Raw genomic sequence first — 24,986 nt, forward strand, 5'->3', positions numbered from 1 at the left:
CGAAAATATTGTCCCTGGGTTGTGAGGTAACCTCCATGGAGTACTTTTAAAATTACCAGAAACTCTACTAGGAAGCAACACTGTCCAGTCTCTAGATCTGAAAGTGAAGCTCAGAGCAGTCATTTTGTGAGTGATACGTTGATAAGTGTGTGTGCAGTATTGTGTTCGTAAAAAATCTTCACATCTTGTGGAAAATAGGTGCGTACTCTTTGATCTTGTAACCTCCATGTATTTGCTAGTTTTATTATTAAAAATGTTGAAAATGTTTTTTCAATAGATTATTTTGTTAAAATAGCAGTTTTCCTACTACAAATGAAGTCATTGCATATATAGTCTTTTAGTTTTGGGTATCAGGCTGTCCGAAGTGCAGTTTTGTAACCTCCATGGAAGTAACCTCCATGGCTTCTATCTAGCATGGAGGTTACACATGATCCACGGAGGTTACCGTAATGAGCATTTCATGATATTATTATAAAAAATAGTTATATATTTGAGTTACTATGAACTTCTTATTGAAATGCTACCTATTAGAGCTACAAGGAGGAAAAAATCCAAAAATTCCATCACATGTTTGCTAAACATGCTACTATAATATAAATTACATGTTGTCTTCAATAATATATGATTTGGTTGATGAATATTGAATTAAAATTTAGTTAAATGTTATACATGAATAAAATTTCGAAATAGAACATCAGTACCATTTGTTGGTGCTTATCTCTTTGAACAAAAGCACTAAATGTTTGAAGTTAGGTGTTAGGATGTGCACGTTGTTGAGTCCAAGCTAATAAAAACAGCTTTTTTATTTTATAGAGAGAATGCCACCAAGAAAAAAGAAATGGTAGTGAAAAGGTAACAATGGAATCAAATAAGTGTTAATTGTGGAGAGAAAAAGCCAAGTAAGGTATCAGAAATAGAAAAAATGAAAAGAGAATCAGAAAAACGAAGAAGAGAAAGAATAAAAGCAGATCCTGTATTATACGAAAATTCAAAATAAAAGAAACAAATAGATACAAAGCCAGAACTCTACAAGCGGAATGATTTTAAAAAATAGCAGACATGAGTAAACGAGAGAAAAGAGCCCAGAGAAAAAAATACGTGAAAAAGTTAGAAGGCATAAAGAAAAGAAGAAACGAAGAAAAGAAGGAAGCAGTAAATAAAATGCTGGAAGAGGCAACTCCTCCTAACAGTGATAATGGTGGTAACACTCGAAATGTCGTAAGGAATGATATTGTTGGGCCTAATTTTGAACGGGTAGAAACCAGCCGAAAGAAAAATGGTAAGAAAATTGCAAAATGAAATAAAACTAACAAGGAGAAAGCAGATTTTGGTAAATGAGCTTCGGGGTCATTTTTCGCGAAGTGCTAGTGCATATTTAAAGTGTTAATATTACAAACTGGGAGAGCGCAACAGCCAAAAATAACGGAGAAAAAGCGTCTTGAAGTTTCCGACTGGCCGCATATATCGTACGACGCATGAAGTTATCAAGTGACGGCGTGTCAGATTGAGGAATATCTACGACTCACGTGCAAAGGGTGCCGGGTTCGGTTTCCGCCCAAGTCTACTTTTTTCTTCAACCAATAAAGTAGCCATTTGTAGCTACAAGTAAACTATTAATTCTCCATATGTTTATAATGAATAAAACAATAGATATGTTGAAATCAGTTGTAAAATCCTTCAATGTTCCATGTTAACTATCAACAAAATGTAATCTATTCCGTAAATATATTGGTATCACGAGTTATATTATGGTTGCCGCAGTCATTGTGTAAAAAAATGTTCTTCACGCTTCGTGTTTACATCTGTTGACAGTGTGCGAATTATAACTGAAATGAGGGGGGCAGTCTCCTTTGGTTATAGCTACCAAAGGGGATGGAAGTACCGTCAAGTGACATGGGGAAGAAACACATTGGTATTAAATATGCGCAGACTAAGCTCCTTTCAATGTAATCCTGACACTAAATGCAATCATTTTCATGAGGGACAATACAACTCTGTGCCTGCTGCACAGAGAAAAATCCGTTCTCCGGACAGTGGTAACAAATATACGGTGTCCTCTTGCTTACTATAGAAATCAGCACGGAGCATACGTTATCCGCATGCTACATAGGAACTGCCCTTAGATGTTACATCATGCCGTTGCAGGATGTCTGACATCTAACAGTTTTCCGTATATAACATGCATATACTTCTGTTACCTGTCAGCTATATGTTATATACATCCATTTGTATGTGAGATCCTGACCGCCTACACTGTTTCATACCGAACGTACGTATAGATGGAACACTTACACTGAAAGTATTATAAAACATGCGTTTTCAGTTATACGTCTGCTGTACGTTGTCCAAAAACTACAGGAATTACGCATGTAACCTTTTTAAGTACGCCACCTACAATTTTTTTCTCAGTGTGTTTCAACCATAAAGTGTATTCTTTTATGTAACAGCATTTATGAACTGCTACAACTTGTTTTCAGCATCTTCGAACTCTTACTCTAACCTAACGATGTTCAGAAGTTTCATTATAGTTACGTGTTAAAAGTTCCGTATTTTTACTTAACTACTGCACCCAGTACTAAATAAATCTTAACAAACGTTGTGTTATCAAGATGTGTAATCCGCCATTGACAACGAAAACGATGCCAATTTTTTGGGGGGATATCGACAGAATTTACACAGCAAATTCTTTTGTTATGTTGAAATTATGTACTCCAGGAACACCATCAGACATTACGTGGCCTTAAAATGTCTTCTAACATCTCCGAATAAAGTCGAGGTTTTTTTTTTTTTTTTTTTTTTTTTTTTTTTTTTTTTACAGAATAGAGGCAGAACTCATAATTGTGTTTTCCTCAAAAGCAAAAAGAGCCACTGTGGATACTAAGGACATTGTTGCGGGATTGGAACAGCTTTTCTTGTAAAATAGAACATTCCGGTCTACGTTTACTGCAATTTTAGCTGTGTGCACAAATCTATATTGAGCATTCAATCCAAAATATTACAGTGTCTTACATTTTACCAGTGAATAAAACTTAAATACATCTTCACTGAGTATGTTTTGTAACCTCCGTGGATATTAATGTAACCACCGTGTTTGTCAAAATAATAAATTAACATTTTTTTAAAAATATATATATATTTTCTTGATCTCATCCACTGTAATGATTGTATTTGTTTAGCCCTTAGGTGTGTAAAAAATAAATTATAGGTTATTTCTCCGATTTTTAATTTTAAGAATTTTCCAATGCCAAAATTCCCCTTAATTTCAGAATCACCCATATATATATATATTTCAATATCTAGGTTTCACAGTAAGTTACTCCCTACAACAGTTTCAGACGTGAGAGGCATAACCTTTTTTTCCCCATGGGTTATCACACATGGTGATTTTTCAAAAATTGGGTATTTGAACAAGAAATATCTCATGACAGACAGGATTGTAAAATCCAAAATCTGTTGAAAAGTTTTGTGAATTGTGGACTAACAAGTGGTTTAAAATTTCATCATGGAGAATTTATTACTTGAGTTAATTTTCTTTTCTTTTTCTTTTTTTAATTGAAATATGTTCTCTATTTATATAATTTTACAACTCCTGTAAGTCAATTAAAACAGAGATGGAAAACTTATTTGAGTTTTTCTCCTGTTTTGTTTGTATGTAAACGAATATTTATTAATTAAAAAATTAAACCACATTTTGAAGGAAACGGCTTTATATCAAACCTAATATAAAACAGATCAAACATGAAATGCTATATGTACTTAAAATTAGAAAATTTAGTGATTGGAGAATTTCGGTACTTCCAGGACGTAGTGTATCTTCATAGAAAGAAATACCAAAAAAGTACTGTAACCTGCATTTACGACTAGAAATGGTGGATTGGGACAAATGAGGAAATAAATTAGGAAAACAACGATCATTGTGTTAACGTTTTCCATTCACAAGGCCCAAGATCCTTTTTCAACTATCGAAGTATGATAAAGTTTGGGTTCCAATCAATAAATTTGAACGAAAAGTATCATCAACAGAGATAACAACAGCTACATGTCCTAGTTTCAATAGCAGTGAAAAACTGAACAGAAATTGTTAAGATTTTTGTATGAAAGGCATCTTAGTTTACATTGTGAACAATAAATGATTTTTGAAAAAATCGCCATTAAAAAAAACGCTATGGCTCTGACGTTTGAAACTTCGGAAAGTGGTTTACTATGAAATTTCTATCCAGAAAAAATGAAGGCCATTTTTGCTTTCTTTATAGTTTTTAATGTCAAAAATGAACATTTTTAACATTAATATTTACCCATTTTTCCTATATTTCTATTCTAGTAGGCTGAAAAGTTCACTGAACATAAGATGTTGTATAATTCTTTCTCTTTAATATGGTATTTGATTTAACTGAATGTTTTTAAAAATAAGGAAGCTAAAGTGTTTAACGCAAACCTCTGTAAACTGCAAAATAGGCCAACGCACCTACACAAAAAGGAAGCTAGTAAAACCAATATACATAAAAAATATTAATAAATGCCTGTTTCCACCTTTCTGAACATAGTACGACCTTTCCTTGAAAAAAAGTACCAATAAATGTTATCAGCAACCCTTTAACATAAAATTGAATGATTGATTTCATGTGAATTGACCGGCAGTGAAGTAAGAAACATGTAAACACATTTTTATTATTGACATACCAGTACCCATATGAGCCAATTATGCCAAAAGGGCATAAATAAAATAAAACTCGAATTAGTATTAAATTGTGTAGGTCCGAGGAAAAACATCTTCGGGGTACGAGTCTGGACCGGAGTCCGTTTTTTGAAGACCCATGTCTGCATACAGTCGCTCCAGAAAAATCTTTCTTCATGTTAAGAAGACTAATAGCCTGGCTCAGAAATTCTAGTACTACTTTTGAAAGAGATTACTGACTTATCATTGATGTCATTGTGTATGAATGTCATTGCGGTGGCTCAGTGGTAGAGCGTTCACCTCTGGTGCTTGGGGTCTCGGGTTCGATCCCAGCCCCCGCCAAGTGAACTTTGTGGTGGACAAACACCGTGTACGTGGGTTTTCTCGGGGTTCTCCCGTTTCCTCCCACTTTCCTCATTCTACCATTTCATTCATTACTCATCATCACCGTCTCCTTTAGCCTAACCGGCATAAGCGTGGGACGTAAAACTCAAAGATGTCATTTCATTTTTTCATTTGTATCTGGAAATACTTCCGATTTACTAGTTTAATAGAAGCAAAAAGTTGTAGTGCAGTTAGCCGTGAAGGTAAAAACATATGATAATCAAAAGTCTTATCCAGTAGCGTACGAAGGAATTTATTTCGGGAGGGGTCCACACTCAACATGAGGATATTTTATATTAAAATTCCTAAAATTGCCCCTAAAATTAGGCTAAATTTACACAAAAATAGAAATTTCGGAGAGGGTCGGAACCCCCAGGACCCACCCCCTGCGTGAGTCCCTGGTCTTGTCGTTCAATTGGCAGAGAACTGAATCCATGATTCTCATTCTTTACAATCCGCTACCACTGAATTATTAATAAAATAAATTGTTTCAATCGTGGTTAGTGGATTTGCATGAAAACTAAATGTTACAACGAAGCTTTTCGAATATCTATAACATGTAAATCCTACTCCAAACAATCTTCAGAAAGTCAGGTTTTCTCTATCAGGTTAACTGAAGATTATGGGGTAGTAAACACAAGGTGTTGCACGCTGCGAATGCACCATCATATGAATCAAAATTATTTCCTTAAGATTATGTTAACTATTATATTGAAGAGGTTAGTAGGCAAAACGTTCGACGATTGGATTCTCTCATAGTTCTAATAAATAGTGTTGACCGTGAGAAGAGACGGAGCTTTCCAAATGCAAAAAGCTGATTTCGAGACGAGACAACATATTCAAGACGTCTTTACAAGACGAGACAGCCTTATCTCTTGTCTCATACACTCGTAAACAAAATTCGTTAGAAGGCGGAGCACTCGTCTATTGTAGATGGGTGCAGTTGAGGATCATTTATCACCAGAATAAATATTCAGACTTATGCCTAGTCATCTAATTTGTTACTACTACAATAAAATACTGTGTGTATGTCTGTCTGACCGTAATCAGATTTCCGCACAGAGAGGAGTGAATAAGAGCTATCAAATTTAGTACATGTATAGAGCGTTACTAGATCTCATTCCAGACAAAGTATATATATATATATATATATATATATATATATATATATATATATATATATATATATATATATATATTTCGGCACGGGGGAAATCATGAGGGCTAAACATTTGTGCATAGAAGGAGACAATAAATAACGGGACGCTATATAGTAGCCTCAAAAGTTTAGTTTTCTGGGTAGCAAAGGTGAATAGTGACACTCCAGATGCTGTGTAAGTCCAACTTTGGCCTCCATCGTCATAAAGCTTGGGGGTTTAGGAAATAACAAGTGAAAAATGACAGATATTAATGCCGAATTCATAGTTTTAGGGATCGCTTAGCTGATTGGTGACAATTCCGATTTACGTTTGAGCCCAAATTTCTACAAGAAAGAACATTGAAGATGAACTGACTGAACTGACAGAGACAATCTAGATTGCCTTGCAATTTGAAATTTACTTATTTCACTCATATTGAGAGGAACAACGCCGAGGGTTGCTATTATTTATTTATGTATTTATTTATTTACCTATTACACTCATATTGGCAGGGTCAACGCAACCTCTTGCAGTGGAATTGACTGGATATTTTACGTATAAATTCATTTATATTATTTAACCAGATTAAGAATGTACTAAAGATGTACCGTATTGACTTGACATCTAGACTTTCATTCCAAGCACTGCTATCGGCTGAAGAAATTCCACTCCCTTCGGCGTAGGCGGCTGGAAGGTTTCTCGCTTAGCAAAAGCTGAACCCTTATTGGCTCAACGCATGGATATATCGAGGGTATGAGCTTTAGTTCTCATTTTTCCCACTGCTCAAGACATTTTGGCAACACTATAATAGCTTCCTGGATACTAAAATCTCGTTTCCACGCAGTACACTGCACATGCAGCAGTAAAAAAAGAAAAAAAACTAGCTTGAGTAGTGACAAACAATGCCGGTCTTCCACATTTTAAAAAAGTCTTTCCTCAATTTTTATAGTAAAGGTTAAATGAGAAAACTACATGAGATGAAATATTTCGGTTTAACGTTACACGAGAAAGTTAAATGATAAGACGGATTCTAAAAATTGTTTTACGGAGACAACCATACACATTTAGAAATATTTAATACTCTTGATATTTTAAACTGTATAGGAGAGGCAATTTGTCAGACAAGGAAAGATTACAGTTCTCATCATACCTATTCGAGCATTTAGAACATTTTTATGGATGGAGGAGGAGGTCACGGTTTCTTCTGCAGAAGTGCAAAATAATAATTTAAATTTTAATTATTTTTCTATTCTCCTGATATGGAACAGAGTCAAATTTAATTCAGACGTTGCTTTTCTGCTCTCATGACATCATACTGCAAGTATCCTAGTGATAGAGAAACTACCCTCAAACGAGAGATCTGGGTTCAATTGTCTACCAGCTGAATGAGACGACTTTTGTTTCTGATACCGACCGATCTATAAACTTTCTCCCTCCTATTATACAATTACGATTACAAGTATTTCTAGATACAAATGATTTTCGAACGTTAAGATATGACGTATTTCTTCTAATGTTTGATCTTAAACAGGAACAGTTACTCTTAAAATGTTACATCATATTTTAATACCGAAATTTAGTTCCAATTTATTATTATTTTTACTTCTTTGAAAACGAAGCATGTTGTATGTATTTGCATTACTATTGAAAATAATATTGGTTGCTACATGAAAGGGAAATGTGTTAGTAATCACTTTATTTATTTATTTTCTATTACTAACAGAGAAATGAAACAATTTTTAAATTGTATTTACTGTAATATTATCATTTATCCTTTAAAATTAACTCCCCCTACCGTACATTCTGTACACAATTCGTTGCGTATATATGAGAGGGATTTAGATCAAACGCATATCAGTTTCTGTGTTATTTCTTGAATAATTTTCGATAGATTCTGTAGATCTCGAGCTATGCAACTTTAAAGACTTGAAATAGACAATCAATATACTTGAATTAAATATTAATAAGTGTAAAATCGTGAAATACAATGGATGTGAAGAAAAAAATTATGGCTTCACTTATTCGATCAATGGAACAAAGTTTACAAAATTAGATACTGATAAAAAAAACTAGATTGATATTTGACGAAATATTAACCTTTTCGCATGAATTGGCGCAGATATTACGAAGGATACATATCAAAACCTTGGATTTCTTACCAGAACAACCTAAGAATTTAGGAATGGTAACAGTTTAAGAGCGCTTTACTTTTCTGGCGTAGCCTAAGATCCAAACTTGAATTTACCTAACTTCTACAATTTGAAACACTTCTGTGAAAACACATAGTCAAAAACTAGAGCAGATAGAAAGCAAATTCATACGTTTTCTCACATACAAAAGTATAGGATTTTACCCAAAATACGAACCGTACGATAATTTAGTTTATAACTTTATATTTCAGACAATTGAACAAAGACGGACGTTGAATGACGTCATTTTCTTACAGAAAATTTTGCACAACAGAATAGACTGTACAGACATAATTGCAAGAATAATGATCTACGTTCCATCCTTCAAAACACACAAGGGAAATATTGGTCTGTTCTGCTGAAGGAAGGCACTTACAAATGCAGTGCATATGCCACCTTCATGGAGAATTTGTGCTGATTCACAAATTCTTTGTTCTGGAAAGTCTTTCAAAGAACTAATATTGAATGTTTTGTATAAAATGTTTAAGTAAAATGTACCATTTTATTTTAATATTCTGTATTTAAGCATCAGCATCATTATAATTTAATTTTTGTATGCAAGTTTTACGTTACAATCTAACATTATGTATTCAAGCTTTATGTGTAGACATTGTAATTGGGCAGTAATGCGTATTGTGTTGATAAATAAATAATATAGTTTATTTTCCGTTGTTTTCGGCAGCTTATAACACTAAAAGGAAGTATTTTTCGTCCAATGTTTATTAGAACTCTACTCTTTAAATTGATGTATGGAATCATCTCCCGGATTTTGGACAACGAATTGTTAAACATATTCTATAAAGCACGTACTATAACGTAGACTTACTAACAGTAGATTACATGTTTATTGCATATTGACGATTTGTTTTCAATTGTACATTTGCTATTACTATTGAGATCTTGGGAAAGAGGATCTAAATTTTTATTTATAATCGAAACCAAAGCTTTTCTGCCACAAATATAAGCCAATCCTCCAGAATCATACTTAATGATTTTTTATCCATTTACCCATGATAAAATTCTAAATATAATAGCTTGTCATGTAAATACCTCAACTCGGAATGCTATTTTTTGGCGTTATATACAATAACTAGAAAGAAACGTTTACTTGGTTTACAAGCTCAACAAGTAGTTAAATAATTCTGATATTTATTGTTACTAGGGTCTTTCAATATGTGAAACATATTATTGCTATTAAAAGATAGAGAAGTATGAATGAAAATATGTATAGTACAAACACATATACTTACATTTGATACAAAGTGGATGTTATAATTTTCCACTCAATTTACAAACTTCAATCCCAGTAAGTACAACTTTTCTTTTCATTATTATGTTTAGTTATTTCCTTTTTAAAAAAATATAATTTAAAAGTAAATAAACATATCTTGCATTGATTTCTGGAAATAATGCATACATTCAATTTTTTGTAAACTGTGGGATTGTTGTGGAATGTTGCTTTTTTATTCTTTTCTCTTCGTTTATTCACTTTTCTTTAATACAATATTTCACATAGAAAAATGTATGAATACATAAAAGTTTCGTTTTAAAACTAAGCGTAGTTTATATCTGAAGAGAGAGATGTTAAAATTAAGTACTGTAATGATCTATGCAATCATCAACATAATAATATATTGCACTTGGTCCTTTGCACAGGGCAATAACCCTTACACAAAATGCGATGTCGGATTTGAATACAATTTTACGCTTGGGGCATGTACTAGAAATACAAGTAAGTATGCATAATCATTATAAGCAACAATGAACAACTAATAAGAAATCTTATCCTGGTTTTCATTCAATGTATAATCTGCAAATATTATATTAACAAATTTTATTAATCACTGGGTAATAAAGGTGACCTAAGCACATACGTCATTCGCAGAAATTCGGGGGATTCGTCTCCTCAGATTTTAGTCAAATATATTTTAAGAAACTGTAGCACTTTGTATATATAACTTTTGTCGAAAAACGATTTTGACTTTTATTCATACGACCGCCCTCCCAAATTTAAAAAGCTAACGAGACTGACCAAAGACATGAGCAGCCTAGGAAACGATCTTCACCTTTGCTCGGTAAGGGCTCCAAGCGAACTAGGTGGAATGGATTTTAGGATCCCAATATTCCAAGCAAGCAAACGGAGGTTAGAAAGCCACAAAACTTTACACAAGCTGGATGGCTTAGATTAGGAATCGTATATAGTTTTGATCAAACCAAATAGGCAGGAAAGAAAGCCTAGAGATCTGAGTAAGCTAAGGGATTTAGAGTTAGGTAGCTCCTAGAGCTCCAAGCAAGCTAAAAAAGAGGAAGTAAAAAATGTAGACTGATATTGAATGTGTAAGTACTGGTTTTATAGCTGCGCCAATGTGGCACTGTTGCTAGTTGTCTTTTTGTCACATGTTAAGTGGTGTTGCTTACGTTCCCGTTGTATGCCACTGCAGTAACTTGTAGCAGGACGAGCATGGCATTGTTTAAAAATATAAGCACATGTTGGTTGTAAACAGATCCATGTGCGGGATATAATACTCCCAGGCCAGTTTAAAAAATAAACCAAAGATAATATGATGGAAATCGGAGTAAAGATTTCACTATGCGTGCCGATGCATATTTTCTAATAACATATTTTGGAGGCTACATACATTCAAAATATTCTTAACGGAATAACAATCATAATAAATATGTGTCTCTATGTGGGCCGAGAGCTAAATTGTTTGATGTCTAATCGGGGTTTGTGTATTTTGGTCCAATCTAAAGATGTAGACGTTATATTCGAGCTATAAAGAAGACTTCAACATATGAAATCAAATCAAGCAGTAAGTGAAACTAAAATTTATTGCCACGAAGTTATTGAAGTTATATTATTATTCTTGGTGCGACGGAAACGTCTACTGACGTAAATCACTTTCAAACTCGAAGAAAAATGAAAAGAAGTTGCAAGCAATCAGATCCCACTGAAGTTACATACATTCACAATCGGTCAACAATGACTGAATTTCATTGCGAAAGAAGACTGAAGACTGCGATGCGAAAAAAATCCTCAGATGGATATTGCAGAGCCAGGTGATCAAACAAGTAGGCGGAGGACCTATTGAAATATCAAAACAGGAGGAGATCGGTGAAAGAGATATAAGGAAAATACGATAAGCAAGGAAAAATTTCAATGTGCAAATTATAGACAGTTTACACCACCTTTTGAGCGATATGTGGCCATGCATTGAAGTAAACATTTGAACAGCATGTATGTTAGCGATTGATGGATGCATGAAGGCAAGTTTGTAGTGGGTGTACTGAAGTTGAACACTGTACTGATCCATAGTGATAGTTTTACCTTGAAGGAGAGAAATATGATGGAGTACTCAAACCAACAATGAACACATCAAAAATTAAATCTTCTGCAGTTGGTAAGGTGCGATTGGAAACTGTCCTGGATGATGATCTATCCACTGTCCTGGCTGTTGATCAATGTCAGATTAATTTTTCATCAGAAGTGACAAAATGTTACAGGAAATAGTCCTGTTTTTCAGCATACTCAGGGAACTACACACCTTTAGAGGACGATCCATCTTGGCCGCTATCCATACATGTATCACTCCTGAGTCCAATTTTTCACACGGCTGGTTGCGCACATATGAACAACAGCTGTATGATATGTGTTTTATTCGTCTACAATTTCAGGACCACATTTCCAAGTGTTCTTTATTCCCTAGGAGCTCTTGGAAAATTAAATCAAATCCTCCAGTTTAACGCCAAACCATTATGCCCTTAATGCTAAGGGAAATAGATAATTAAGGCAAGTGGCTAATGATGAAAGAATTGCTGGAATGAACATGTCGAAGGAAATGGGAGTACACCAAGAAATCCCACGGACACGATGTTGTCCACCAAAAACATACTTGGACGGTGATCGAATCAGGAACCTCACACACTAGAGGTTAGTGCCTTTCCACTAAGCTAACAAGCTACCAGAGCTCTTCGGAAACGATTTGGCATATATGTTTTACTTGGAATAAACAGAAGAAAATTTTATAAGCTAACGGCATATGGTGAGTAGTTTTACAACTTCTGCTCAAATGAATTGTTGGCGTTTAGCTCTTCAAGATGTGCAAAATGTCAGCATTTCAATTTAAGAGGTAAAATCATCGTTTATTGCGTACTTTTACATAATTGCACGACCCTGTTCAGCATTATCGTGCCCCTGGCCTGCTGAAGATGCACGGAGTTTGTGAGTTCGTACGTATGATTTCGGTTAATACATTAGTTGCATTAAGGCAATAATTATGCAACATTGAGAGTCATTCATGTTTTATACTTTGTGAATGTTTTATAGGAACTACATTTATGCCAAGCTGGACAGTTTCTGATGTCAGACTGCTTCGTTTTTAATAGCCTTAGTATGAAAATTCCTATTCTAAAGGAAGGTGGGCTCTTTGGAGTGCAATGAGATTTATGCAAGCTAGTGATGAGATTTATTACGACAGAATTCTACAAGCTTAGGTTTGAACATGTCAATGACTTACAGTTAGACTTTCATTTTTTTCTGTGATATATAGGAAGTCTAGAGTTAGCGAATTTGTAAGACATGGAGGGATAAAGAAATGGTTAGCTCGACAGCGCCGTGAAGCAGCAGATGCGTAAGCCATCCAGTGACAGAATCTGGAGTCCGATCAGAAAGCAACACCGGTGGTACATAAAGATTGGTGTGATGTGAATGTGTGCATATGATCAAAGTTAACTTGCCGTTAAAGGCTGCATTCTTCCCAGTAGATTTCAGTCTTTGATCGTGGGCAAATAATAGTGTATTGTGACTGTGGATTATCCTGTTACTACATTGGTGACCATATTGAACGGGATAAAGCTACGGTGGAAAGAAAATGGATTTGATGGCTCCACAAGGTCATTACTGAGGAACGTCAGATTCCAACGACCGCACCATACTACCGTCCGCAAGGACTGTCGGTCTGTGCATATAGCTCTGAAAAATCATACAGCCACATCTGGCATACTGAAGCAATCTTGGAGGCTTTCGTAAAGCACCTAGAATCTCTGCGAATAATTTCATGTCATATGTTATTTGCACAGTACCAATTCTTATGGCTCTCGCTGACTGCATAACATTGGTATGGAAGGTTGTATAGTTTCACGAAAGTCGCATGTGGAGAAACAAATTGGAGTACATAATCTTTTCATATGAATCCTGATTTTGTCTTCAGAATCATAGTGTCCTTTGCTCGGTAAGGGCTCCGAGCGAGCTAGGTGTAATGGATTTTAGGATCCCAATACTCCAAGCAAGCAAACGAAGGTTAGAAAGCCACAAAACTTTACACAAGCTGGATGGCTTAGATTAGGAACCGCATATAGTTTTGATCAAACCAAATAGGCAGGAAAGAAAGCCTAGAGATCTGAGTAAGCTAAGGGATTTAGAGTTAGGTAGCTTCTAGAGCTCCAAGCAAGCTAAAAAAGAGGAAGTAAAAAGATGTAGACTGATATTGAATGTGTAAGTACTGGTTTTATAGCTGCGCCAATGTGGCACTGTTGCTAGTTGTCTTTTTGTCACATGTTAAGTGGTGTTGCTTACGTTCGCGTTGTATGCCACTGCAGTAACTTGTAGCAGGACGAGCATGGCATTGTTTAAAAATATAAGCACATGTTGGTTGTAAACAGATCCATGTGCTGGATATAATACTCACAGGCCAGTTTAAAAATAAGCCGAAGATAATATGATGGAAATCGGAGTAAAAATTTCACTATGCGTGCCGATGCATATTTTCTAATAACATATTTTGGAGGCTACATACATTCAAAATATTCTTAACGAAATAACAATCATAATAAATATGTGTCTCTATGTGGGCCGAGAGCTAAATTGTTTGATGTCTAATCGGGGTTTGTGTATTTTGGTCCAATCTAAAGATGTAGACGTTATATTCGAGCTATAAAGAAGACTTCAACATATGAAATCAAATCAAGCAGTAAGTGAAACTAAAATTTATTGCCACGAAGTTATTGAAGTTATATTATTATTCTTGGTGCGACGGAAACGTCTACTGACGTAAATCACTTTCAAACTCGAAGAAAAATGAAAAGAAGTTGCAAGCAATCAGATCCCACTGAAGTTACATACATTCACAATTAGTCAACAATTACTGAATTTCATTGCGAAAGAAGACTGAAGACTACGATGCGAAAAAATCCTCAGATGGATATTGCAGAGCCAGGTGATCAAACAAGTAGGCGGAGGGCCTATTGAAATATCAAAACAGGAGGAGATCGGTGAAAGAGATATAAGGAAAATACGATAAGCAAGGAAAAATTTCAATGTGCAAATTATAGACAGTTTACACCATCTTTTGAGCGATATATGGCCATGCATTGAAGTAAACATTTGAACAGCATGTATGTTAGCGATTGATGGATGCATGAAGGCAAGTTTGTAGTGGGTGTACCGAAGTTGAACACTGTACTGATCCATAGTGATAGTTTTACCTTGAAGGAGAGAAATATGATGGAGTACTCAAACCAACAATGAACACATCAAAAATTAAATCTTCTGCAGTTGGTAAGGTGCGTTTGGAAACTGTCCTGGATGATGATCTATCCACTGTCCTGGCTGTTGATCAATGTCAGATTAATTTTTCATCAGAAGTGACAAAATGTTACAGGAAATAGTCCTGTTTTTCAGTATACTCAGGAAACGGCACACCTTTAGACGACGATCCATGTTGGCCGCTATCCATACATGTATCACTCCTGAGTCCAATTTTTTCACACGGCTGGTTGTGCAGATCTTAACAACAGCTGTATGATATGTGTTTTATTCGTCTACAATATCAGGATCACATTTCCAAGTGTCCTTTATTCCCTAGGAGCTCTTGGAAAATTAAATCAAATCCTCCAGTTTAACGCCAAACCATTATGCCCTTAATGCTAAGGGAAATAGATAATTAAGGCAAGTGGCTAATGATGAAAGAATTGCTGGAATGAACATGTCGAAGGAAATGGGAGTACACCAAGAAATCCCACGGACACGATGTTGTCCACCAAAAACATACTTGGACGGTGATCGAATCAGGAACCTCACACACTAGAGGTTAGTGCCTTTCCACTAAGCTAACAAGCTACCAGAGCTCTTCGGAAACGATTTGGCATATATGTTTTACTTAGAATAAACAGAAGAAAATTTTATAAGCTAACGGCATATGGTGAGTAGTTTTACAACTTCTGCTCAAATGAATTGTTGGCGTTTAGCTCTTCAAGATGTGCAAAATGTCAGCATTTCAATTTAAGAGGTAAAATCATCGTTTATTGCGTACTTTTACATAGTTGCACGACCCTGTTCAACATTATCGTGCCCCTGGTCTGCTAAAAATGCACGGAGTTTGTGGGTTCGTACGTATGATTTCGGTTAATACATTAGTTGCATTAAGCCAATAATTATGCAACATTGAGAGTCATTCATGTTTTATACTTTGTGAATGTTTTATAGGAACCACATTTATGCCAAGCTGGACAGTTTCTGATGTCAGACTGCTTAGTATGAAAATTCCTAATTTAAAGGAAGGTGAGCTCTTTTGAGTGCAATGAGATTTATGCAAGCTAGTGATGAGATTTATTACGACAGAACTCTACAAGCTTAGGTTTGAACATGTCAATGACTTACAGTTAGACTTTCATTTTTTTCTGTGATATATAGGAAGTCTAGAGTTAGCGAATTTGTAAGACATGGAGGGATAAAGAAATGGTTAGCTCGACAGCGCCGTGAAGCAGCAGATGCGTAAGCCATCCAATGACAGAATCTGGAGTCCGATCAGAGAGCAACACCGGTGGTACATAAAGATTGGTGTGATGTGAATGTGTGCATATGATCAAAGTTAACTTGCCGTTAAAGGCTGCATTCTTCCCAGTAGATTTCAGTCTTTGATCGTGGGCAAATAATAGTGTATTGTGACTCCGGATTATCCTGTTACTACATTGGTGACCATATTGAACGGGATAAAGCTACGGTGGAAAGAAAATGGATTTGATGTCTCCACAAGGTCATTACTGAGGAATGTCAGATTCCAACGACCGCACCATACTACCGTCCGCAAGGACTGTCGGTCTGTGCATATAGCTCTGAAAAATCATACAGCCACATCTGGCATACTGAAGCAATCTTGGAGGCTTTCGCAAAGCACCTAGAATCTCTGCGAATAATTCCATGTCATATGTTATTTGCACAGTACCAATTCTTATGGCTCTCGCTGACTGCATAACATTGGTATGGGAAGTTGTATAGTTTCACGAAAGTCGCATGTGAAGAAACAAATTGGAGTACATAATCTTTTCATATGAATCCTGATTTTGTCTTCAGAATCATAGTGTCCGTATCCGTATCTAGTGTAAACATGGCACCAGATTGGACGACACCTGTGTTTAGTATCATGGCATCCAGATGTAATGGTTTGGAGTGCCATTGGATTGTGTTCCTCTTCATGCCTCCTATTCACTGACTGTTATTTTAGATATCAATGTCACATTGACCTTATGGTGATTTATTTAATGAAGGTGCTTGCGAGATTACATTGCAGCATTATAACGCGCGACTTCATGTTGTATTTATTGTCCCAGAAAATGTCCATTGTCCATTTCCTGGCTAGAAATGTTTCTGTAGCTTCTATGTGTGCTCTCAATCTATCACCAAATATACATGTCTGGTCTATGGTTGAAAACAATATCACATTTGAAAATTCCGCCAGCTAAATTTGGTAAGCTCTGACAAATGGTGTCTAATACAGTTTATACATGGTCTAAGAAAGCTTGAACAAAAATACCATGCAAAGCAATTGTATGAAAAAGACGTCAACGCTGACGTAATTTTTGTCTTAAACTCAATAGTTCCTTTTAAAAGACATTCCGTTTCGGTCCTGTTCTAAACAATCCCATTCAAGAGCATACAATAACCAATTAGCACCCGAGTTGCTTGCACGATATTTGAAAACACATATGTTGGCGTCATGAGATGGAGCGCAGTTATTGAATTAGTATGTTTTTACGATGTTACATTATGAAAGCAATGATAGCTATAAATACTATTGAGAATTTCATAGTCACTAATATCTGGTAATTTGAAGAATACTCTGTCAAATTGAGAATCTATATTTTACTTTTCTTGCTTTAACAAGATGTTCTACTGCAACATAGAACACAATAATAGAGATCATGAATAGTATCAAATGATGTATTGCGCCATTTCACGTGCAGTGTATCACTGGGTTTCTTGTGAGAAATTATGCTTTAAAATTCAATTCTAGATTCATGTCTCCAAAACGAATAATAGATGTTAAATTATGATTAAATTCGGAAATGGACGAAATATTGGAAGGTTCAAATTCATCCTTATGATCCTTAAACCATATCACAAAAGGTTGAGTTTTATACACGGGCGCATTTAGTCCAGGAATATTGAATCATTGCCGGAAGTATCTGGGCCAGGAGGCGTACATGGTCTTTCAAAATGACAACGATCATGGAAAAGTAAGTAACCGGTAAACGTTAGCAGAGAATCCACTCAAATTTAGGTTATCACGACTTCCAACATTACCGAGTCGCTGTTTCACTGTTTAGCAGACATTCATGTGCTTTCGGATATTTCGCCACACATAAACACGACCCGTTGTTTTAGATAAGGTGAACAATGACTCATGCAATCATATCACATGTTTCCAGTCATCAACTGTGCATGCAACATCCTTACAGCACCATCAGCTTTGTGAGAATTGTGGTAACTTATGAGCTGTTTCGCACACCCAACCAGAATCCGTGTGTAGGCTGCGATAGACTGTGATTGTCGACACAGGCTGTGAGATGTACTGATTAATTTCCTTCGTTACTTACATCACAATGGCGTTTAGTTCTAGGTGACAATTTTCTTTAATGATTGACATGTCACTGGGAGTTTTCTTCCGACCACTGATCCTCTTCACCGATGTGGTTTTGTACAGAGTTTTGTAGGTCATCATTATCTTTGACACTGTCCTTCGTGACACGTATATCACAATTGTCATTTTCGTAAACCTCGCACCACGTAACTGAATATCAGAAATACCGTCTTTGGAAATTAGAGAGATCGCCCATTGTACGTTAGGAAATCAGATAGGTAGCAAGTAGCTTACTGTCTCTTCACTTCGCTGCTTAGTGTCATTCTACTGCTTATTACGTAGTACGGAGTTACTCTAACTCACCAATAACAAAAGCCAGGCACTACGGTTGCCGTTTAACCGTTACCAAATCAGACATCTGACATGTTTCAAACTCCACATGTTTACGTAAATTCGTAAGGATCTGAGCCTACGTACGTTTCAGTTCGAGTATCGAAGAAATATTAGATATTTCATTTTTAGTATCTATATTCTATTCAGAGACTATGAAATAGTTTGGAAATAGTTTACAGTAAATAATCATGACGTAATACATAAAATGAACTTTCCAATTTACTCTTGTCAAGTCTTGTTTTAGTTAAAGATGATTGATGATGGTGGAAGTGAATGATTATGAACGAGTTTGTGGAATTTGAATGTGAATTGAAACGTGAACATTCTATGAAAACTCACAAACCTCGCGTAGACCACCACACTTGTATGTTCGTCGACCAAATCAGCAAGTACTACAGCAGAAGCGAGCAGTTTTTCAGTGACAAGCTATTTCCTCAATCATGAGAAAATAAATTGAATATTTAGAAATTATAGAATACTTGGCCTCTAGTAGGAGGTTACTTTTCTAACTTTATTTTGTAATAATGAAAGCTTAGTTCAGTTTGTGTACACACAAACCACAGTTTTTTTTATTAAATCAGTTTTAAGCCATTAACAAAACCAGTACCATTGCTTTTCCGCCTCCAGTCATGCGGATATTAATCCAAGAAAGAGAACCTGCATTATGTGTTATCTACGTTTGTTGAACAACTGTGTTTAACTAAATAATTTTTCCTACCAAACAAACCATGAAAATGTAATCTATTAATTTATACAACGAAGGTGGTAAAAATAACAAAGTAAATTTTAATGATGGGATATGCATGATGCCATCCCATTAACATATCTAAATTGCTTTGATAAACGAATAGTTATAAATTGATCAAGTCATCTGTGAAGAGAATGTTATTTCTCGTCGTAATGTATTGGTGGAAGAAATTGTTCCTGGTGTAAAGTCATTTCTCTTCTGATAATGATTAAGAATTTTAGAATATTTATAATTTTGATGCTTAGTAGTAATAATAATAATAATAATAATAATAATAATAATAATAATAATAAGAAGAAGAAGAAGAAGAAGAAGAACACTATCAACATTTGAAATTTCGTGGTCAACGAATTTTATTTTGTCAGTAAGTAACTCTTTATACTAAATGTATCCAGAAAATATCGTAATTAAGATAGATAAAATATGCATAAATGATTAAAATTTAACAACATGAACTTATGATGTTAAGTTAAATAGAATGAAGTAAATGTATTATTTTAACTATGATTTTTGCTCATAAATATTAGTACTGACGCTCTGCTTAAAATGTTCAACTTCTGAGAGTGACCATCTTCCTATATCCCGGCAAAAAGAAAGCAGAAATAGTTAGCACTGTGCTTCAAATCTAAGGGCAAACAAATCACGTGTTCAAATTTGAGTGGTAAGGAACTTGTATCTTTTCTTTCTGATTTATTTTCTCTTTTTCCATTTCTTTACTTTCTTTCTTTTTCTGTAAACACTCGCACATATTCATAAAATTTAATTGTGCTTGCAGAAGGTCCTGTATTTTGCATGGGAACAATGAGGTTTAATAAATATGAAACCGGAAAGTGTAACATTATAGTATAACATCTGCTAATCTTAAATGAAGATTTTGTACCAATAATTTGACATTGTTAACTCGAATTTTACAAACGGTGCATGATATTGAGAAAACAATAATCGATAAAATCTCCCCTTTATGATACGCCTTGCAGATTTTTTCAAAACTTCTTTCACTTGTGTCTGGAAAGGGACATGTACAGATGTTGTGAGGAATGATAAGGATATTTATGCTCATATGCGAATGATACGCTGTGTAGAGAGCGCAGGTTCAGCTAGTCTATATATTAAAATCCTAGGTTTATATGTTTGTCGCCAATCCTTTCGACAATGAGATCTCGCAAACTATAAGTGGTAGAAACGTGCCACTTTCACTAATCAATTCCAAATTTTGTGTAGGTTGTCCAGTTCTCATTCAAATGTTAAAAAACCTTGTCGTTATTGTTCTATTCAACATTTTAGGGACCGTTTTGAGCCCATAAGATTAACATTATTGCAGGTCGAACCTACGGTGTTAGGCAAACAGTAGGGAAGTTGCATATGGCGGCTTAACAGAAATTACAGGCGCTTTGTTTATATCTGAATGGCAAAACCTATTGCAAGCTGGCAACCTCAAAGGCCTCAAGAGACGCAATGATGCGTACTCCGACGAATATGTATTTATTTGAAAAATATTTCCACTTGATATCGTGTTACTTCAACAAATTTGTTACAAACTCACTCCAACATCTAGCAATTCACTTCCTTTGTCAATCTCTTATGCTTTACTTGTGTGAGTAAGGAGACATGCACAGTGGGAAGGAGATTCATGGTCATAACAGAACGATGCGCTGAGTAGACAGCGCAGGTTCAGCTAGTATATATATTAAAATAATAGGTTTATATTTTTGTCTCCAATCATTTCGACAATGAGATCTCGAAAACTACAAGTGCTAGAAACGTGCTGTATTCATTGGGCGATTTCAAATTTGGTGTAGATTGTCCAGTTCTAAAGAATATTAAAACAACATGACCGTTATTTCTTTATAACATTTTTAGCAGTACACTGGAAGTGTTAAAGTTCTAAAAGAAGTAAAACATTATACCCTACGAGTTACACATTTCAACACCATATAGTTGCATACAGGGGTTGCATATTCCCCATGCGCATGTTTCAGTGCCAAAAGAAATGAAAACCGAAACATAAGCATTTCTCCAGTCTAAGAGGAATCTTTATTGTTTGGAGTATTTTGCCTAATGAACACCATATATCACCAACATTATAATTAATTGCGTGTGTAATGTGTTTGCTTATTACCTAGGTATATACTGCATGCAATAAAAAAGAAAACACTGGTCATACATGAATTAAAAACTTCAATCGGAGGTAGAGTAGGCTCAAATTTTGCAAACGGTGCGAGATATTGAAAAAATAACCGAAAAAATCTTTCCTTTAATGTACCCCTTGTCGATTTTTATCAAGACATCTTTCTCTTGTGTCTGTGAAGGGACATGTACATATGTTGTGAGAAACAGTTATGTGTAAAGAACAGTTATGCTCATATGTGAATGATGCACTGTGCAAAGAGCGCAGCTCCATCTAGTTCTTTGCTAAAAATTCAAATAATGATTTTGACGCTTCCGGTTACAGAGAATTCTTAGAATGGACATTCCATGAATAAAAAATAAAGAATAATTTTAATATTACAGACATTGCCTCCTTTCACCCGTTAATATCATTAGTTTCAAATATGCTAAAATAAATATTCATTTATTTCTTATTTAAGATTTCGAAAACTAAATCCACAGCTTGATATTAAACTGTTCCTTCATTAGATATATTCTGAATAAATAATGGAATATTATACAAATTATCACACGTTCATACGTTAAGAACAAAAACGTTTCTGAAGTACTAAAACACGTATTCAGTCCTTCAGTCACAACGTTTGCCAAAATATTTTCTTGTATCATCTTGGGTGAAAAGATGCGGGTTTCTTTTTGAAGAAATTTCACTTTTATATCTTATAGTAGTATGATCTGGGTGATGACAAGTTGTTTACTTTTATTCTTTTATATAATACTATATATGATCTCATATACTACTAGTGTTTCATTTGCCGAATTATATTATATTTATCAGCAATTTGAGTAGATTAAGAAAGTATAATGTTCTGATTGTAACAATATTACAGTACTTCCTAATGAATTAATATTCAACGTTTAAGCTTATTAATGGTCATCTTGTCCATTTCGGGTATATATATATAGTTGTGTTGATTGGTTATTTTCATTCCAGTATGTGATGGTGAAAATGAAGTCTACAACTACCATCAAGTTTGTGGAGGAACTTGTGTACGTCCAGCCAAGTATTTATGCGATTATTTACCTGCTCCGAATTGCATTTGTAAAGAAGGTTATGTATGGAATATGGGGTACTATCCAGTCAAATGCATTCCTATATCTGAATGCCCTTCAAGTATGAGTAAGTTTTTAATAACATTGAGTAACATTGATCTAGAATCTCACTGGATACATTAGGATAAATTAAAATGATACAAAACACATACAGTATAGTACATAGATAATAAACCGACCATATCAAAGTGTTTACAATTGTAGAAATCCATTTGCATTTTACTTATTTAAAAGCGGTGTTATCAGCGTTTGCTGTGAAGTGAAATGTGTTCGTAAAAAATTGTTTCAGCACCATGTTATAAAATTTTCAAGGAATTAAATTTATATTACCACTAACCTCCCAGTCCTAAAGGATACAATTTGTTAACATGTTGATGTACAAGGCGTATCCAAAAAGTAAGTTTCCCACGCGTCCCATAGCTAGGAAACCGCATGTTGCGCGAAATGACTGCGTGCACGTGAGAGAGTAAGGTCCTAGCATGGCGCATGCGTCAGCGGAACTTCACTAGTGCTCTCAGTAGTGTCCTGACAGTGGTTGAAGACGGACGTTCCCATTCCGTGAGTGATGTGCGAGCAGTGATAAAGTTTTTGAATGCACAGTGCATAGCCGATTGAAATCCATCGTCAGCTGTATCGTTGCAAAAATGTCAATGCTGACCCCATGCGCTTTGCTTTGTGTTCTGAAGTCAGTTGCTTCGGCACCCATCTGGCACACAACTTCTTGAACAACAGATACTCTGCGACAATGGTATGTATTAAGGAGCGGGAAATCTGCGGGAACAGCTTGGTCATGACGCAAGGTCCATAAACCTAGCACAGCTGCCACGATGCTACTGAGAGCACATTGTAAGTTCCGCTGGCGCATGCACCATACTAGGACCTTACTCTCTCACATGCACGCAGTCAATTCGCGCGACGGTTTGCTAGCTATGGGACCTCGTACTGCGCCTCGTACCTCTGGGTGCGCCTCGTACTGCATTCTCTCTTGGTGGATGTTGTCCTCGCCACGGATCACTTCATCTTAGAGGCAAGTACGCGACAATGTCCATCATTCAACCAAATCAGGTTTAATAGTAATAATATAAGTTTCGATGGATTGGTTCCAACCCACTTGTCAGTGACAAAGCATGGTTTGTACAAAACAACTACTAAATGTTCTGAAAAATATGAAAAGTTGATATCATGTTAATGTGCAAAGCACTGACTAACAGACCATATATTAGGGATATAAAGGCAAAATTTTCTAAATCCATTTTTCAATTTTTTTTTCAGGAAACAAAAATGTAGCGCCTTTATATTTCCGAATTGTTGGACAGTTTGCTTGTTTCTGGTTACTACTTAGTGCACATGAGTGAAATCTACCACTAAACAAAGAAACAAGCAAAAAAGTAACAATTCTGAAACATAAAGGCGTCATTTCGTTTACGTTTCCAGACGAAATTGAAAAATGGATTCAGCAAGTTTTGCTTCTATACCCCTGATATATGAAGTTCTTGAATTAGTAGGAACATAAATTTAGAAAGCCCTTGGCATTTGAAATGAGGTATTGTTATGGGCTATGATATTTTAATTCCTCTGAATACTATTTAGGACTGAGGTATGTACTTATATTCTTCCTTGGAGACGAGACTTTAAGACAATTTGTTGTATTATGAATTGGTACCTAATTTTCTTTAATATTTACCTGGGATCAAGGTACATATCTCTGAGGTTTGTTTGTACGAAACACTGATTTGAAACACTTTCTAAGGTATTGTGCCGGTTCTGTCGTTTTTGAAGTACCAATATTTCCTATCATTTACATTACAACAATAACATTAACCTAAAGCGGTAGCGGGACGTTTTCACGAGAGAATGTGTAGTAAAGACATTTTGTTTTCTTATAATAACGCTTTGCGAGTCAGTGAAGGTAAGAACATGAGGCAACAAAAACTATATCGCATAAAGTAAGACAAACGTAAATACTCTTAGTTCAGCAGTGAATACTGAACACAGATGATTTAGATAAACTGTAGAGGTATAATGGAAAAAAAGAAGTCTCAGTTTTTGCCCCGTCCGTATAAGACATTAAAGGCTGAGTAATGTTTCAACAACACTACGAACTCATTCTAAAATTCCTTGTTCCTCGTGTACAGTTTGGTAAGTGGTAAAAACCAAATGTCAATTCTTATTGGAAATGTGGATCTAAATACATTGTGAAAAAGCACAAACGTATGGCTAACAAAGAGTCGGTCATACAAATCGTCTGCCTTCAGGGATGTGTAGGCAAAAAACGTACCATAAGCGTGTATCCTGAAGACGAGGTTCATACTGGTCGTAAATCTAGACACAAAGAGACAATAATTTGCAGGGTTGCCCAGACACACAACAGAAAGGGGATGT

The 24,986-nt window shown here is 35.3% G+C and overlaps 1 protein-coding gene across 1 annotated transcript in view; it reads left to right on the forward strand.

The window, feature by feature from the left end:
* Nucleotides 1–1,059: 1,059 nt before the first annotated feature.
* LOC145660939 (SCO-spondin-like) overlaps nt 1,060–24,986 on the forward strand; it is an 84,827-nt gene continuing 60,900 nt past the window's right edge. The window contains exons 1-2 of the mRNA XM_081726379.1: nt 1,060–1,279; nt 22,486–22,671. Of these exons, the coding sequence (XP_081582505.1) occupies nt 1,060–1,279; nt 22,486–22,671 (406 nt within the window). The remainder of the gene's footprint in view (nt 1,280–22,485; nt 22,672–24,986) is intronic.

Source organism: Thermobia domestica, chromosome 9 (genome assembly GCF_964235325.1).
Source record: "Thermobia domestica chromosome 9, izTheDome1.hap1.1, whole genome shotgun sequence".
In the NCBI taxonomy this organism is placed as follows: Eukaryota; Metazoa; Arthropoda; class Insecta; order Zygentoma; family Lepismatidae; genus Thermobia; species Thermobia domestica.